Genomic DNA, 18,239 nt, shown 5'->3' with positions numbered 1-18,239 from the left:
TGAAGTGACTCAACAGATATTGGATGGATTGACATCTGGTGCACACATTCAGGCCTCCCTCAGGATGGAGGGTAATCCCTTTCTCGATCCCTTGACTTTTCATTGAGCGCCCTCATCGGGTCAAATGTTAACACACTAACACACTGCTGAACACCAATACGTTAACGTTGGTATTGTGAGCGCATGTTAGCATGCTGAGACTAGCATTTAGCTCAAAGCACTGTTTTTACCTCGAATCGGCCTCATGGAACCACCAGCGTGGCTGTAGACTAGCCTAGTTGTGTAAATCTTCTCATAATATATTCTGCAAAATCTGCTTCTCCACCAACTTCTATTAGGTTGCTTTCAGAGTCGTGACACAAAGGGGAGTTTTCTGCACTGACGCCGACTCGTTGCACAAAAATCTTGCGCTGTAATACCAAAATGTGCACCAGACTTCGGGATTCATCGGTCCCTCCGTAGGAAAACGGCGCCTCAAGTGAACAAAATGGAATTCTTCTGTTGACCATATCGACACCCTACATCTAGTATACTTGGGAGGGGTTCAAAAGGTCCAAAATGACTCTGAAAACAACACGCAAGAACATTATTAGAGTGATAGATGCCAGTGATGCCCCTGAGAGAAGAGTGTTAGACGAGAGAGAAGAAGACAACAATAATACACACTCATTTAAGAGGATCTGTCTCAGACAGCTGGGCTCACTGAGATTACACGTCAACTTCCAACAGTGGAAACATTGACAGAACTGCCTGTGCAATAACTCCAGTGTAATCCCTAACCAACACTACAGAGGCCAGAATCCCATTAATGCATTTGACAGGTCTAAATCATTTCAGGGTCCCTATCTCATGTAAATGTCAATGAATAAGCTCTGAGGCATCAATCTCAGACAAGAGGGCTACAGACTAGTCAACACTCAAAACACTTGAGAGTATAATGACGGGAAAATGAATACGATGGACAGATGGATTGCTTGTTTTCAAAAGGGAAGTGAATCTTCAAAAGGCTTCTCGTCATTTAGAAACTGTACCTGCAGTGAAACAAACCCCAGTCCTCTCTGCATATTGTACATGCAGTTCATGTATCAAATCGATGGTTGTATAAAACATGTTGCAGCAAATGTAATTGGAAAATGGGGCTACTGTCCTCCTGAGTTGACAACAGTTCCATCTATAAAGCCTCCGAGGATAAAGGTGACACGCAATCTCAGCTGTGATTAAAAGTGTCCCAGCTATCGGATGACTCGCCCCTGTTTTGTAACGCCAAGAATGAAAGAAAATCGCCTGTTGTGCCACTGATGGTGGGTGGTGTGAGGACAATAGTTTTAGACTACTGCTTTGAAGCCTGAAGTCAGCATTTTGCCTTTGCCATCTCGCTTTTTTGGCCATCGTCATTTCTTTTTTGGCAACCATAGAGGTTGGAGCACAACATCTGTAACATCTGTCTTGGGACTACAGCTGACAAATAGCCTCTTGGCTAACTCTGGATTCACATTTACAGCAATGTTTTTTATGAATGTGCACTGTTCCTTATCAAATAAACCAATAAATAAACAAGAACAAAAATGTGACAATGAACTATCATGAACTGAAAACACACTGTGAAAGGGTTAAAGTTCTAAGATGAAAACACGGGCAATTCCCAGACCGGACAACGCCATGGCAGCAACCTATCAATCACAAGGTAGCTCCGCCCTAAAGCATCCCCTGCTTTATGGTCTGTTTGACTCTAAATGGAGCATAATGTACTGAATGAACATCATGCTGTATTGAAGAAGACTTGAAACTAGAGATTGAGACCATAAACTCATGTTTACAATGTTTACTGAGGGAATAAATCAAGAGAGAAGTAGAGTCATTTTAGACTAGACTTCTATACAACCAGAGGAGTCGCCCCCTGGTGGACACTAGAGAGAATGCAGCTTTAAGACACTTCAATATTGTCTGTATAGTATCAGTGAAAGCACCAGACTTGGTTTTCATTGTTGAATTGACATTGTTGATTCAGGAGGTATCAGGAATTCTAAGGTTAAAGCATTGAAGAAATGGGCATTTCACCCTCATGTTGGGCATTTTTTACCCATGAGGATCATATTATTTACCAAAGAGAACATTACTCAGCATTTGAAAAAAGCATAATGTAAAATGTCTCCTGTGGCTCTGCAGGCCCATAACCTCTCATGCTGTCATATCTTAGTTTGGGTTTGATGACATCACATCTTAAAAGGGAAAGCCTTTGTTACAAACTGGGGCCATCAAGTTTAAAAGACATGGGCATTTACCAGACAAGGAGAAGCTAACAAAAAGACGCTACCAAGTTGCATTGTGGGACTTGTAAGATCCAGTGTTTTTGGAGTTGGTCCAACATGGACTATTTCTCTTGCGAGTCTCCCAACTCTATTGACATGCAATGTTTAAGAGTAGCGGTGAATGAAAGAATTGTGCAAAATAATGAGAAATCTGATACTTTATCCTGGTGATTACATAGGTTTAAACAATTTACAAGAGTCAGTACATTACGGCTTCTGATCTTAAAGTTGCATGAATCAATATTTCTATATTAACATTGGAAAAAATGAATAGGTGTTATAGACTACTCAATTCTGCAGCTCTATTGAGCATTTTAGCTTCTTTTAGCTCATTGTTTCGGTCTCCTTGCTCTGGAACTCTCATCAAACAATGATTCCAGTCACAGCAGGAAGCTTTTCTTTAGCCGCTAGAGACGGCTAAACATAGAACTTAAATTCATCAGGTGTCAAACTGAATACACGTTCACTGCCCACCCATTACTATAGATGACAGAATCACAGCAAACGTCCCACCCGGTAGGGACTGTAGTCTCTGTTGGGCTGAATGAATCTGTGAGAGATTTCATTGCCACTCATTCCTTTCAAGAGCTGCACAACAAAGGAGAGGCATGTTTTGTTGTTGCCAACCTTTTTTTGGGAGACTCATGCAAAAACATGCAGAAAGCTTTTCTAAGGTTTCTCGAGGACTTGCGTTCCGGTCCTGGAGAGACATGCAAGACGTGTGAGAGCGTTCGAGGCGAGTACATTTGCAAGGTCGGGCATTCAGAAGTGGAATACTGAGAGTGACTGAGCGGAGCCGGCCTCGGCGCTCCTGTCAGTCCTGACGGCAGCAATATTAAGAGCTGAACTTCGACCATTCAGCAGAGAGACAAAGGAGAAGAGGACCGTTCCATCTGGTGCCTTTAGTTCGTGGTGTCTGAAGGAAAAGAGTCTTGTGGATGAGCCTTCTTATGAGAATCAGAGACAACAGATAGTGGCTCACACTGGATTTAAATTCCAGTCGTTGACTGTGACCCCGGCATGGAAACGCGCTGATGGTACGGCTCTCTGCGCTCAGTGTTAGGATGGCCCATTGTGTTATAGAGGCAAATACATATTGTTTTATTGCTTACATACTGCAGAGTTCACTTTGATATCTTTTCTCTAAATTAAATCTGTAACATTTGTGATTCACTTCATATCACATAGGCTATTGTTGCGTACAGTACCTCATGTGATGTTTGAGTGATCACATGTAGAAACTGAGCTTCGGCGTCGGAAGAAAGACAAGACGACCATTCAGTAATACAATAAAGAATCCACACAAAAGCCTGTTTTGTTGTTTGACAGAGTCGACTCAGCAGTTTAAAAGAAAAGCACAATAAAAGACTAAAGCGACGTCTGAAGAGACAGAGTTAAGCAGCATTCGTTTTTCTAAAATATTGGATCTCGCAATCGAGTGTCCAGTTTTAGTGACTATAGAATTATTCACCTGGTTGTGTTTAGGTACTGCAGCACTTGGTTAAGATCAGAGAAACATTGTGGTCTCTATTTAACACAGAACAAGTCTGCAGGGACTTCGAGCATTACACAAGATGTGATAACATTTGATCCAAACCTTGATCTTTCCCTAACCGTAGCTAAAGTGTTTTTGTTGCCTAAGACAGACAGACAGACCTCAGGATGTGAAACCTGGTCTCTGGGATTAGGGTTTGTCAGGGTTTGTACAACACTCCAAACATATTCCCGGGACTCTGTTGCTGTACCTAAATGTAGCGCTTGATTCGCTGAAGAAAAAGGCACCTGTCTCTCAACCACAAGTTCAACATGACCCAAATCCTGAGACATTAAATTTGAAATGTTCATGAAATTATTTGTAAGTGCAACAGATGGGCTGTGTTTGTATGTTTGGACTCTTTGAAGGTTACTCATGTGCAATAGTGTGTTTTACTCCCTGGGCCTCTGGCTCAGGCCCCTGCTTAAGAATGACTACCGGAAATGAATCGTGAATATCTTGATGTCAGGAGAATATCATGTGTATTTACATATTATAGCTCTTAAATCCATCTTTTGGCAAAATCAATCAATCAGACCTCTACACCTGGTCCCATTCAAAGAAAACCACACACCGATGCTCTATGTTGACAACTCCAGACTGTATTCATGCATAATGCCTGTATAATTAGTGTAGTAACACAATTCATCCACCAGATGGAGACATATATCGTATTTTTACATGCAAAGCTGAGGGCAGGCTTTTTGAATGCAGCGTGCAAATGTTCCTCTATAACGTCAAAATGATTTGCAGTGTTCGAATTCAGCTTTGTGACAGACTTACCACTGATCCACTTTGCATCAGGATCATGTATTTGGAAGTTTCTTTGAAAGAGGTCATCCAGTGTCAACTGTGAACCGAAGGGTTTACCACCGTCATCTACAGAAGGGGAAAAAAAATCATATTTCTTTTACTGTTAAGAATTATTCAACAATCATACAACAACAAAATATACTAAAATGTGTTTTGTTTTCATTTGAAGTCTTAAAATAAAGCTACAGAGGTTTGAGACACAAAAGGAAACTGTAATGTTATGAAGGAACAGGTACAAGGTAAGGTAGACAAAGCTTCATGTTTCATAAATGACTGGAATATCAAGTTGAAGCACTGCTTAAATACAATCCTCCATTTCTCACAAACTCTGTGACCCTGACAGTCTATCGGATCCGTAGGGAGCCTCACCTTTTGACAGCAGAACGATGGACAGACCAATGAGAGACAGCACTGCCACAATAACCAGCAGGGAGATGCCGATGCCCTTCCAGTTTCTTTCTGGTCCAATAGGTCCTATGTCCTACACGGCAAGAGAGACAAATAGTGTCAATCAATCATGGAAATAGTGCCAAAATAGCAACACAAAGGAAATAGATTCCCCCAGTAACCTGCTGCAACCTGCTGAAGTGTCCTTGGTCAAGACACATTACGCCAATCGGTGCATTGGTTGACTGAGCCTGTGCATAAATCCTTTGGGCATCGATAAAGTACGTAAGATTAAAAAGCACCCACTGCTAAAGCAAAACGGAGTTTGCCGCTTGCGTCCCTAAACTCACAGTTCTGATACTCCGAACTAAAGGAGATACTATGGAAAAAAAAGGGCATATACATACAAGTATGTGAATTATAAGTATCAAAGTCAACCCATAGCTATATCAAAAGCAGCAACTGAAGAAACGTTACGTCAATCTTCTGAATAGTTCTTACTTCAACCATGTAATCCACTGCTCTCTAAAAACAGTATTCAATGCCAGTTGTTTAAACACACGTTCTTTCTCTTCTCGCTCCTATTATCAAACCATTCAGCCTGGTGTTGTTGAACATGACGAGGAAGTAAAAGTGCTGCAGGGAAAATGAAAAGGACCACCAAGGTTCTCTGTCCTGCTCGACACCCTGTGAACTCGGTTGTTGAGTTGGTCGTCACAAATTGACAGCTGCAAAGATAGCTTCAGGGTTTAATACACATATTTACTGCTCATTGGTCTCCGATGAAATGTTCCAAACCAGAAAACAGGCTTGGCTACAGAATCATGATAATGTTTTAGGAATTGGATGATGCATGGCTGCAGAGTCGTATAGCTGTGAAAGAGCCATTGATTTTGAAGGATTTATGGAACAGCAGGTCCCAATCAGTGGCATCCATAGACTGTATATAGGGAGTGGACATAGTCACGGTGACGTCACCCATTGGTCTCTGGACTACGGGTTTTGAAGCCTCGAGATTGGCAATTTGGCTGTCGCCATCATGGTTTTCCTTTTAACCAGAAGTGTCACAAGGGCTAAGTAAAACCAAACGCTGAACAAGGCGACAACAATTTTACAATTCACTGTCATGAACTGAAAAGACACAGTAAAAGGGTTAAAGTTCTAAGACAAAAACAAGACAACTCCCAGACCAGACAATGCTCTGGCAGCGACTTGTCAATCACAAGGTAGCTCCGCCTTAAAGCATCCCCTGCTTTATGGTCTGTTTGACTCTAAATGGACCATAATTTGTTAAATCATCATGCTGTGGTGAAGAAGACTTGAAACTAGAGACTGAGACCATAAACTCATGTTTACAATGTTTACTGAGGGAATAAATCAAGAGAGAAGTAGAGTCATTTTCTCATACAACCAGAGGAGTCGCCCCCTGATGGTCATTATAAAGAATGCACGTTTAATGCACTTCTGCAGTGTCTTCACACTGGGGTCTGCCACTGTTGGCAACAGACCCAGAGCTCCTCTAGAGTAAGCAATAGAAAATCCCTTAAGCTCCACACGAGGTAGGCTGACATTAGACAGATGGGTTTTGTTGACATTGGCTTTACTTCCACATCGTTTGATGTCCCGCAGACCCTGATGCCCAATGTGTAAAATCAATGGCAGTAATTGCAAAATTTACAATTTTTTAAATTTAAATAAAGTATTTCTAATTTCTAGAGTATTATCCCAAATAGGTTAATAATAATAATAATACATTTTATTTGTATAGCGCTTTAAAAGGTACTCAAAGAGAATTTACATGGTAAAAACAGAAACAATAGAAGTAATTCTAATATAAACAAAATAGATGACATAACAGTAAGGAACAGCACAAGATAAACAAAAGCAGATTTAAATAGATGAGTTTTAAGTGCAGAGTGACGGAGAATGTCTGAGGTGCTGGGGGAGGGAGTTCCAGAGGGAGGGGGGCAGCGATGGAGAAGACCCTGTCCCCACAGGTTAGATGTTTGGATAGAGTGGGGGGGGGGGCAAGGAGGTTAGCATCGGTTGACCGGATCTGAGGTTGCGGTTGGGAGCTTGTCGATGCAGGAGGTCTGAAAGGTATGAAGGAGCGAGGTTGTGAAGGGCTTTGTATGTGATGAGGAGATTCTGGAACTGGATTCTTTGCTGTATGGGGAGCCAGTGGAGGTTCTGAAGGACTGGGGTGATGTGATCTCTGGTGGAGTGGGAGAGCAGCTGAGTTCTGGGTGTATTGTAGGTTGTTGATGATTTTGGTGGGTGAGCCGTACAGGATGCTGTTGCAGCAGTCCAGTGGAGAGGTGATGAAGGCGAGGATGAGTGTTTCAGCGGCTGAGGAGGAGAGGGAGGGGCGGAGACGGGCGATATTTTTTAGATGAAAGAAGACGTTTTTTGTGATGTGATTGATGTGGCGTTCAAAAGGATCAAAAATGATTCCAAGATTACGGACACGTGTGGAAGCAGGAACAGTGGTGCCATCGATGCAGAGGGAGAAGTTGTGGCGGGATTTGTTTACTGATTTGGGGCCGATGATGATGAGGATTTCAGATTTGTCGCTGTTGAGTTTGAGAAAGTTGGCTTGCGTCCAGGTTTTTATATCTGTGAGACAGTTGGTGATGGTGGAGTGGGTGGTGGGGGTGATGGATTTGGTGGAGATGCAGAGCTGGGTGGTAGGTTAGCACATTTGATGAAGATGGTACTATATGGAAAATACCATACAGCATTATTAACAGACGGTACAGGAACTGTTTTTCTTCTTTTTCCATGAAACTCAGTAAACCTGCTACTTGGAACGAACCCAGAGGCTTGTAGAATCCTTGCTGTTCTCACTCTGCAGAACTTGATGAAAGCTTTCACAGTGTGAACGGGACAGAACAATTCTCTGAAGACCAGGCCCATTTCTGGACGCATCTCAAGCTCTTTATCTTCCTGACATCAATTATGCAGCCTTATTTCATTTGCAGTGACAGAGCAGTGTTATAAATATATCCATCTCGCTTACATAGCCCCAAGCTACCGAAAACCTGTCTGTGTGTTTATGGATCTATTTGCTTTCCAAGTCTTTTCATTGGGGGGTGTGATTTGAAGATAAATATCCTGGAGCCTTGCCAGCTCCAGGATATCCCCCCCTAGTTCTACTCTACAACTCTATTCAGCCTTACATCTAGTCCTTGCAGCTTCTCCATACTAACATTCGGGATCGCTCGGAGAGAAAAGTCATTTTTCACACTGAAGACTTTTCTTCCAGTCCAGATTCAACATCACGTTGTTTGTGTTGTCTTTGTTTTCTCTGTCTCGTTTAGCCTCATTAACTCTGGCAACCCTCAGGAAACGTTATTTGCCATTGTGATTTCTTCATCAGATCATTATTCATAGGCCTCCAATGATACACTGAGCTGACGGGCCGTTATGTTCCTGATAGCGTACATATTCGCGTGCTGTAATCCAGTGAGTATTCTCAGCCATTCCTGGGAAAAGTAAAAACGCTGCTGCTATATATCCGTTTAAAACCACAAAATATCATGACATTCATTCATTTGTAATGACATAACTTCTACTGACTTGACCAATCGTTAGTGAATAAAACAAAGCTGTCCTACCCACGTTCGACAAAAGCTACTGCAAGGAGCATTTAAAAACTCAATAAATTCATTTTTGATAACTTGGAACAAGCCGTAAACAAAATTGACACATAAATCAATCTAATAAAGTCAATGAGTTGAGCGTGCTTTGGTTTGTTTTGCTTTCCACCAATTCATATTTCTCCTGCTCTTTAGCTGCTAAATGCTCCACTAGCTTTCGTCTAAGTGCAGGCTTCAGCTGTCGGCAGTGAGACCGAGCCGAACGGTGAAGCTGTGGACTGCAAGACCGAAAAAACAAAGAGCTCAAAGACGGTGCAGGGCGTAGGTTTCGCACAGTCGAGCGGAAACATTGAGCTTTAAAATGAACAATCTTGCTTGAAGAAATATGTCTCTCAAACATTTAACTGTAGTGTTCACAAGATGCTTGTTACATGGTGTTTTCAAAATAAAGCTCCAACGTATGCTTATTTAGTTTTTAGGTTTACTTATGCAACCAAACCAGTTGGTTAGACTTCGGGAAAGATTATGGATTGGGTTAAGATTAGTATTCTTGGTATGTAACTGGCGTTAGTCAAAATAAGTCAAAATATGTTTGTTTGACAGAGGACATGAACAGCGTTCTCCTATGTGACAGTCCTGTGTTCGTTTGACCAATCCTACCTCTCCTCTCCCCTGCTTTTTTTTCTTCGCCATTTATACTACATTAGTTGCTCTGAGCGTCTCTTTTTTTTTTTTTTCTACCGCAACACCAGACCATTTTGAACAGCTGATGAAATTTTAAGTGCGTGTGGTAATTGAGAGGTCTGAAACCACCAGGCTACCTTTTTCCAGCCCCTGCCTAACATAATAAAATACCTTCTAAAACACAAAGCTTTCAAATGAAGCACTGACTTCAGGCGATGCAACACTTATTAATCAATCCAATCATTTATTCATTTTACCTCCAGAGAAGCATGTTTTATTATTAGGTATTATTATTAAAGAATACAGTAAGCTTGTGGAGGGTAGTGTCTCAGATTAGGTCTGGTTAAGGTTAGATTTAACATTAATTTAAATAGTTTTTTTTGCCGTTTTGATTACAGTGGAAAGTGGGGGCACAAAATCTGTGGTGATGATGTCACTTGAATTTGAGACTAAACTTTATCAAGCTTGTCCACACCTGGTAAGCCAGTATTCTCTCACCTTTAAACAGTCCAAAAAGTTTTGCTTTTTTTTTTTTAAACAATACCAAAGTCAAGGTCTGACTGTTTGTCAGCAGCATGCTAGAAAGCTTCTTTCTTACACAGCAACACGATCCAACGGATAGCAACTACAATGATGCTGTATCTCGCCGGCTCACCTGTCAAGAGAGGCAAAGCATTTCCCTCCACACCTTCCAAGAAGCTGAAGTGCACACGCGATTCCTCACTCCGTCTTTGTGACGGCGAAATGTGATTTGACTTCTAGTGAAATGTTCTCAGCTATCTGAAGCACTGCGCCAGGTGCTGTTTGGAAGATACAACACAGCTGCAGAAAATGAACTGCACAGTAAACGGGCCATGAAGTGCACTGTGTTATAGAGCAGCTAATCTCAGTCGTAATCTCTGTCTGAAACGAAGCCTCCAGCTTTTTTTTTTTTTTCTTCTTCTACCAGAGATAGCTTCGGAATCTGAAGCAGGACCGCCGGCACAATACAGAGCATATGCGATTCGCAAAGTAGGATTTATCTCCATAAACAAAAAAATGCATCACATTAAGATGGATTAATGATTTTTTTTTAATGTTTTTCACAGTCATTAGATTTTATGACGGTATTCTGAGTGGAACAACAATATTAAAAGTTATCTGCCATATATTTGAGATGTAAAAAAACACAATGACAACCGTACAACATTGTCAGATCATAAACCAGTGTTAAAACCCCGTTCTGAACTTTCTGATCCGCTATGTGGAGACAGCTGTGCACTGCTCTTTAATGAAAGTGGGGAAGTTCAAAAGACATACATTTGCTGAAACAACTCGTTAGTCTTCAAGTGAAAGTCTGTGGATTTTTAACCGCGTCAGATTTGGTTAGGAATCTTGTGTAAAAAAAAACAAAACACATCTGCAGATGTTCTTGCAGATGTTCTCTGTGTCTCCAGGGAGCAGCTGCAAAATCTGTTGTTCTTCCTGCATCCAGTGACGTGAAAGTGACGTAGTTGGAGGTAAGGAAGAACTACAGAGTGCTGCTCTGGACACAGGTCCTTGTTGTTATGTTCCCAACAGTGAAAATGGGATTCCAAAATATTAGTGCAGATGAAGTTATGGAGGTTCTTTTTCAGTGGAGATCTGACCGTGTTTTGGCCGGCCCTATGCAGCCAGACGCTCGAGGCTGCAGCTGCAGAGGGGAGCAAATGGCCGGAGGAATTTCCCTCCAACGCCAACAGAAACAGAACCATTCTGATGACAACCGAAAAAGAGTGAGTCGTGTGTGTGTGTGTGTGTGTGTGTGTGTGTGTGTGTCGTGTGACTGTAATTTTAGTGAGTTTTATTATTGTTTCTGTCCAGTTTGAATGACGTGTGCGTTATAAGGAGTTAACATTGGTTCAATGTAAAAGAGAAACAGGAATTCAAAAGGTGTACGGTTGTTGTTTTTTCAGTTTAAGTGCAAATTGTCCCTTTCATGACGTACATTTGTTTAGCTGACCAAATTTGCACAAAGGTAAGACTCTGCAAGTGTAGCTGAAAAGGTGATCCAGTTTTTTTTTTACAGTAATACTGGCATTCCAATCCTTTGGTATTGTCAATGAAGCTTGGAGAAGGCAATATACATAGTAGTATTAGAGGTACCAGAATGGATCCCTGTTTTGTTTATATTAATAATAATAATAATACTAAAGATTATAATACATTTGTATAGCGCTTTAAAAGGCACTTTACATGATAAAAACACGACATGTATTGTGCAACATGATACAGATTCCTGACAAAACACACAGGCGCACACACACATACACACAATATATAAACCCCAGGTTCCTGCAGGTATTCTATTCCTGGAAAGCGGCGCAGATTTTGGAATCCCTTTGACATACCAGGATCCTAAATCCCAGCATTCAACCCTTACGACAAGCTTAAACTCTTTCTTATTGGCTTGGCAGTTGACCATCGTAATATGTCAGTTGGTAAATTTCACACATCCTATTGTGCGTCCAGTTGTCGCTTTGCTTTCTCTAAATTCAATCAGTGGTACTTGCAACTTTCAGCTTTAACAATAGCAAGTAACTGCATGATGCATCCTAATTCATACTGCGCTTGTGGTGTATTCCTCCTGCACACCTCGTGTTGTCAGCCATGGTAATCCTCAGATCTCTTTGCTATAGTGTCAAAGCCTGCACTCTGGATAGCGCTCCGCCATGTTAGTGTTACGAGTATTTACCCCCGTCGTACTCCATCACCTAGAACACCAGTAAGGACCCTCTCTGCTCCAGCTCTTCACTCACCACATCTCAGGTGGAGAAATTGCTAAATTGCTAAATTTGATGTTCTGAGTTGATGATGAAAAGGGCATTCAGAAAAAAAGCTCCACCTATTGGCAGCAGAGATAACATGCATTTTTAGTGCTGGTGGGTAACTTAGAGATGAATGTAATTGTGGATTAATACATGGCATTGGTTGCTGCAGTTTAGAATGGTGTTTCAGATGTGCTCGGCTCAGCATGTAGCCGTTTGGTGGGATAGCCCCCACGTCCACAACGCCAAGTGCCTTGAGCCAAGCCTTTGGCGATGAAAGCGGATGGCACAACTTTGATGCCGTGTGGGGCTGATTGGCTCTTGCTACTCTGCAAGTGCATTGGCTATTGGCCAAGTATTGTTGTCGCCATTTGCTTGCATTTGGCAGTAAGTCTGTATTTCTCTCTACAGCAGATAGTAAATGTGATCGCCGTGTCCAACAAGGGATGTTACTGTTAACCAAAAACAGCTGGTAAAAAAATAATGCGATTCAACATTGAGTGGTTCTTCTGGGGGGAAAAAAGGCGAACTGCAAGCAATGTGGGTTGGCACCCACCTGTCATTTAAAGACAATGCCCTTAATTGTAAATCCCCCCCCCCCCTCGTGGAGTCCAGACACTGGCGGTGATGATGAGGCTGATAGAATGATGAGTTGATGAAGATGATGAATCTGCGAAGATTGGGCGGAGATGGGGAGGTGGCATGAATGTACTGAAGGCAGAGAGACAATCATATTTAAGAGAGACAGCAGCAGAATGATAGGCTAACGATGACATTGTTTCGTTGTGTGGATAGAAGAGACCAGCTAATCTAACAATAATCTACACGCCTTGTGTAACCCTAACCCTAACCCAACACTAGGCTTGTAGATTATTTTTTCATACATCTGCCATCCACTCCTTTCACATGCTCACTCATTATTTATAACGAGAGCAGAGTCTTCGTACCTGAACTTACGCTAGGGGTTCATTTGTCATGAACAGGGATATTAGGAACAGGACCGTTTTTGTACCAGTGTGTAAACATATTGATTTCTGCTGTAAAGTCATTTTAACACAGGAGGTCTATGGGGATTGCCTTAAGTGGCCATTTGAGGAACAGCAGATTAGGGCACTTCCGCGTTGGTTTCATTTCTCTGCACCAGAGGTTGCCGAATAGCTATTCGGACTGGAAGGTAGCTTTTAAAGAACAGGCTTTCAGGATCGCAAACATCGCTCTGACAGGATTAACAAACATGAAAGCAGCAGCAGCAGGAGTCAGATAGGTGATGACAAAGCCGGTTAGACATGATACATGTATATGCATTAACGATTTTTGGCATTTTCATCACAAGCAAAGGAGCAAATAGTAAGTGAGCAGGAGACTATTTCAAATAACTGCACTTCAAAATGCATTTCTATGCAACAATAACTTACTTACTTTTAAGAACAGCAAGAGAAAATTGACCTTCGGTGAGCTGTGCAAGCTGTTTTGCTTTCTATGCAAACTGTGCCAAATTGTGAAGGAACAAAACATATTGTGTTTGGTTTAACAAAAATCACTTTAATATTTGGGATCATCCCTAATACATAAAAACTCATATTACTAAATCTCATAATAATCAGCATCAGTAACGAAGCAGACAAAGTGCTACAGAAGCGCAAAAGCTGGAAAGGGTCTCGAAAGATTGTTGGATTAAAAGCCGTGACATGAAGTAAATCTTCCCCGTGTCTTCTTTTCTCTTAAATTCAAAATAAGTTGTATTTTGGTCTCGATGCAACATTTTTCACTCTTGCCTGCATGCCCCAAGCCAACCAGAGTACTCAGGCTTCTGACCAGAGCTGTACAGTCTGTGAGAACAAGGCTATTCTTCAAAGGAACTTTTTTTAATTTTCAGTCTTATTTCAATGAGGAGTTTTCAAAGTCTGACACTGTGGGACCCTCCCTCAGACTAAACGGAGACCACTGCGTCCCCACATCATCCTCGGTCACCCTTGATCCTGTGCTGAGCTCTGTGTTTTTGGAACCACAGTTCCCAAATTGTTGTGGCTTTGAGGGATGTGAAAGAAGTCTAGTGTTGTCATGGAGTTAGTAGCTGCGGGCTAGAAATTGAGCCCCATTTTTAAGCCTAAATTAGCACCGGTAAAAGTATGCCGAATTAGCTATTAGCAGTTCCAGTTTGAAATGTAGACAAGTAATCACTTTATTACTTTGATACTGAAAAAAAAACTTAAAAATGGAATGAATGTCAGGCAGGTTCAGGAGTTGTGTAATGAAAGCGTGAGTCACACTGAATATCAAAAAAATGTCTTCAATTCTTTGCGTTCATACTGGATTAAGAAGGTGAAGTGAAACTGTGTCTTTCATCTCTCGCAGCATCTTTGCTCCCCAGTGAATGCTTCCTGCCCGTTTTCTGACTCTGGAGGTGACTTGAGTCCTGGATGGAGAGTAGGCTGGCTTCAATGATTGTCTCTTCAGTCATGATTATCTGTTGTAGTCTGTTCCTGTCCTGTTTGGTAGCTGATCCAGAGAACAGACGGGCTCATTGCAGTGTAAATAGAAGTGGATCAGCGGCTCTGGAGGCAGGTTGAACTTCGGCGCAGGAATTGCATCCTTTTGCTGGGCCTTTTTTCTGAAGGCGTCTATGTTCAAAATCGACTTGAGGTCTCGGGAGATCGTGGATCCCAAAAAGCTTAAGGCTTCCAAAAAAACAGGGTCACTCAGAATGGTGATGGCCCATTGTCACCTCCACAGTTTTGAGCGAGTTCGGCCCCCGGTTGTTCTGACCACCGCCAACCTGAGGCGGAACACGCTCAAAACTATCTTGCGAAAAGACTACTCATTCATGAATCCTGCTCCTGGCGACGCAAACCGCATTGTCAGTAGTTGTAGTAGTGGAGTGGTGAATACAGAATACAGAGTGAGAAGTGTCACACCATCAGTAGATGAGCTTATCGCTCTGTGAAGAGCACAATACAATGTATTTCCCCTGATTTACTACTCATTCAATGATGTTGTAAATATTGGGCGAATCTGATGTATCCTGCCAAAATCTGATCTGGTACCAAGTCGGCTTGATTTCCGGCCTCATGTGGTCTTGAATGCTCCTTGTAGAGTGTTTGGCCTCATGGATATGACACGTTAGCATGCTTATCCTGTCGACAAGCTAAATAAATGGAGCGCACGCTGCGCCTCCATTCAACATTTTACCGAGCTCTTTGGCGGACGGGGACAATATTTACATTACGAATTAGCAGAGCGAAATATTCAAATAAATATCCCAAAGGCTGAATATGAGAGATAATATATCACCTTGCTTGGAGTGTGGAGCTGGGAGCACTTGACATTTTTTGTCGCATTAAAAGCAGGGAGGAATGCTGTGCTTCAGCGGTTATTCGGGACACTGAATATTAAGAGAAAGCAGGCGTGGGCGATGTCCTTTGGTTGCATAAAAAGGCTTGCGAGGTGAACGCTGTAATCTTTGCAAACAAACCGAGGGAGATAAAGTAGTCTGGTGCTGACGGAGCAACAACGGATTCATTACTCATCTTAGACAGAAACGGGGTCATCATATGCATACAGGTATAGGGGACCGAGATAAAGTTCCAAATGGGAAGCTGCTGTATTCTTAATTCCACAGATGTAAATACACTGTATGATGTGCTGTGTGTGGTGGGTCTTTTGGGAGGCTCGTGGTTTGCCTGTTCCTCCCTGCTGAGTTCAACCTTCTTGCACACTCTAGCTTGCCACATTTTTAATCACAATTCTCCAGGGGACATACTGTAGGCCGATGTTAGCCAATGATTGCTACCTCCTAACTCGTCATAAGCAGCAAGTACTGCCTGCGTACTCCGACTTTGACAGGTCTTCAGGCCTTTTCATGCCGGGGGATTTGTTTTTGAGCGTTTTTTTGCGTGTGTTTCTGTCATGAGTACTTTCAAACAGAGCAATAATGTCATGTAGAGAAAAAGCAACACCATTTGTTTTTATGGAACAGGGTTGTTTTTGCTGAGATTTGGCACTGTGAATAGAGGTATAGCATCAGGCATCATGTTGATCAGAATGGACATATTCAAAATGTACACTTATATTGTGCAGCAACGTGGAGACTCCAAAGTCCAAACCAAGACAACTACTTTCAACCTTGACAAAGGCAGCGCAGACCAGATCCACTCCTTCCATTCTTAACTTTCACAATAAAAGCCCTGGAAATATACACCGTTTAACTAGTTTACCAGAGATAACTCAAACATACTCAGAGCATTCGTCCATCAAGAGTAGCAATTACTGCATCTGCGCAAGGCCCCCATAGTGCAGAACCTGTTGTTCAGCCAACAAACTCACAAAAGTACTTGGTTAGGTTTCAGAAAAGAGTGTGGTTTGGGTTCGAATAAGTAGTGTTGTTACGAAACTTGTGTACGTGGCGATAAGTACCTAAGTTACGTATCAAAAGTAGGTAAAACTAAGCCAACTAGACTTCTGGATTCACACGGGACACAAACAGCGGCCTCCTGGGTGAAGGTCCTGTGTTTGTTTGACCTGTACATCCACCTGGACCTCCTTCCTATGTGGACTCTGTAGGTCTTCATACAACATCCCCTGACCTCCTTAAGTTTGATTCATGCTATCTGTGTTATTCACATGGTATGACATCATTTCAGAGCCAGATGTCCATAGCAGCCTACAACCTAAAAGAGTCTGGCTCAGGACGAGGTTGAGTGGCAGATGGATGATAAGCAGTCGTGAATAACACAAGACTTGTAATGTATGTAGTTATCTACAGGAGATGTATGAAAAAAAAACACTATGATACAATTTATTAATAAAAGAAAACCTTTAACATGTTTCCCCCTCTCTATAATGATCGTTCTAGTGTAAATACATATTAAAGTAATGGAGTGATCCCCTTTTCTTCTTTTTTTTTCTTTGTTTAGATAACAAGTTCAAAGTCCCAGGGGTGTTTTTCAGTTCATATATCTCATCTCATCTATCTATCTATCTATCTATCTATCTATCTATCTATCTATCTATCTATCTATCTATCTATCTGAGACATTTCAGCACACAGTGGAGCCACAGAAGCAGGAACGCATCACAGTAGCACTGGAGGCTGTGAGCGTGGTTGAAGTGCTGCTGGCTCTCAGTGTTTCTGAGTGCGTTATCGAGCAGGCGCAGCTTGCCTGTTTGGTAAAGTGGGTAGTTGTGGTGGGCTGTGTGAGTGTGTGTGTGTGTGTGTGTGTGGAGGACCATATGGGAAGTAGGGCAACGAGTTGAAGTGCATGACTGTAATACAACAACATTAAATGGTATTTTTCCACTCTTTATTGCACTGCTTCTTTCCTGCGATGGTGAGGAATGTTCTTAAATTTCAGTAAATCTAAATTGATACAAGCTTAAAATGAAAATGCTGCAGAGATATGACATGGACTCCAGTCATTAAAGGGGAAATTTGCCGCCTTTTGACATATGATTGTCCAGTCAGTGTTGATGGTAACTGTATAGTCGATTGAAGCAATAAATTCCTCAGTACATGCCAGAAACCTGAGATCTCCTAATATGAGGAGTAACATTTTCATGCACCGTAACACACAGTTCATGTGCGTCTGGGGGTTGGCACGGGCGACAGCATCCAACAAAAAAAACTGTCCACACTGACATTCATAGCAGCAGAATGATTGGTGGCATTGGAGGTTATTTGAGCAAAGGCACCACTAGTTAGTGTATGCTCTCTGCAGCTCAGGTTGTGGAGGGTCCCTGCCGGGCCCCTCCGTTGCATTTATTAGGCCATATATACTCTGGCTCAAATAGTTATATATCAGTATGTATTCAGTATATCAATATCAGAGGCATTAAAAACACTGTAAAAGATGTACTTGTCCATTGCATCCTCTGCAACAACTGAGTCACTTCAAATGAAGGCGCTGGATGCAGGAAGAACACCAGCTGTGAACTTTCTGGGTCAATATAGAAGCACTGAGGAATCTATTGCTTCACATTTACCATCAAGACTGTTTGGACATCCACTTAAGAGGTGGAGAATTGTCCCTTTTAAATGTGATGACTAAAGACTCAATATGACATAATCCAAAAATACTTCAACATCAGTGACTTGGGTCCTGTCCTTGACTTAAGGCTTTTGACTTGGAAT

General features: G+C 42.0%; 1 protein-coding gene across 1 annotated transcript in view; it reads right to left on the bottom strand.

Annotated features, from left to right (window-relative positions):
• The window catches only part of LOC137883660 (inactive dipeptidyl peptidase 10-like), a 110,028-nt gene that overhangs the window by 41,012 nt on the left and 50,777 nt on the right, over positions 1-18,239 (bottom strand). The window contains exons 2-3 of the mRNA XM_068725230.1: positions 5,026-5,137; positions 4,627-4,722 (exon numbers count right to left, since the gene is read on the bottom strand). Coding sequence (XP_068581331.1) covers positions 4,627-4,722; positions 5,026-5,137 — 208 coding nt within the window. The remainder of the gene's footprint in view (positions 1-4,626; positions 4,723-5,025; positions 5,138-18,239) is intronic.

Source organism: Cebidichthys violaceus, unplaced genomic scaffold (genome assembly GCF_023349555.1).
Source record: "Cebidichthys violaceus isolate CVI_PGR_0920_01 unplaced genomic scaffold, fCebVio1.0.p SCAF_34, whole genome shotgun sequence".
Lineage (NCBI taxonomy): Eukaryota > Metazoa > Chordata > Actinopteri > Perciformes > Stichaeidae > Cebidichthys > Cebidichthys violaceus.
Note: the sequence above shows the minus strand (reverse complement) of the source record. Positions and strands in the feature narration are given on the sequence as shown.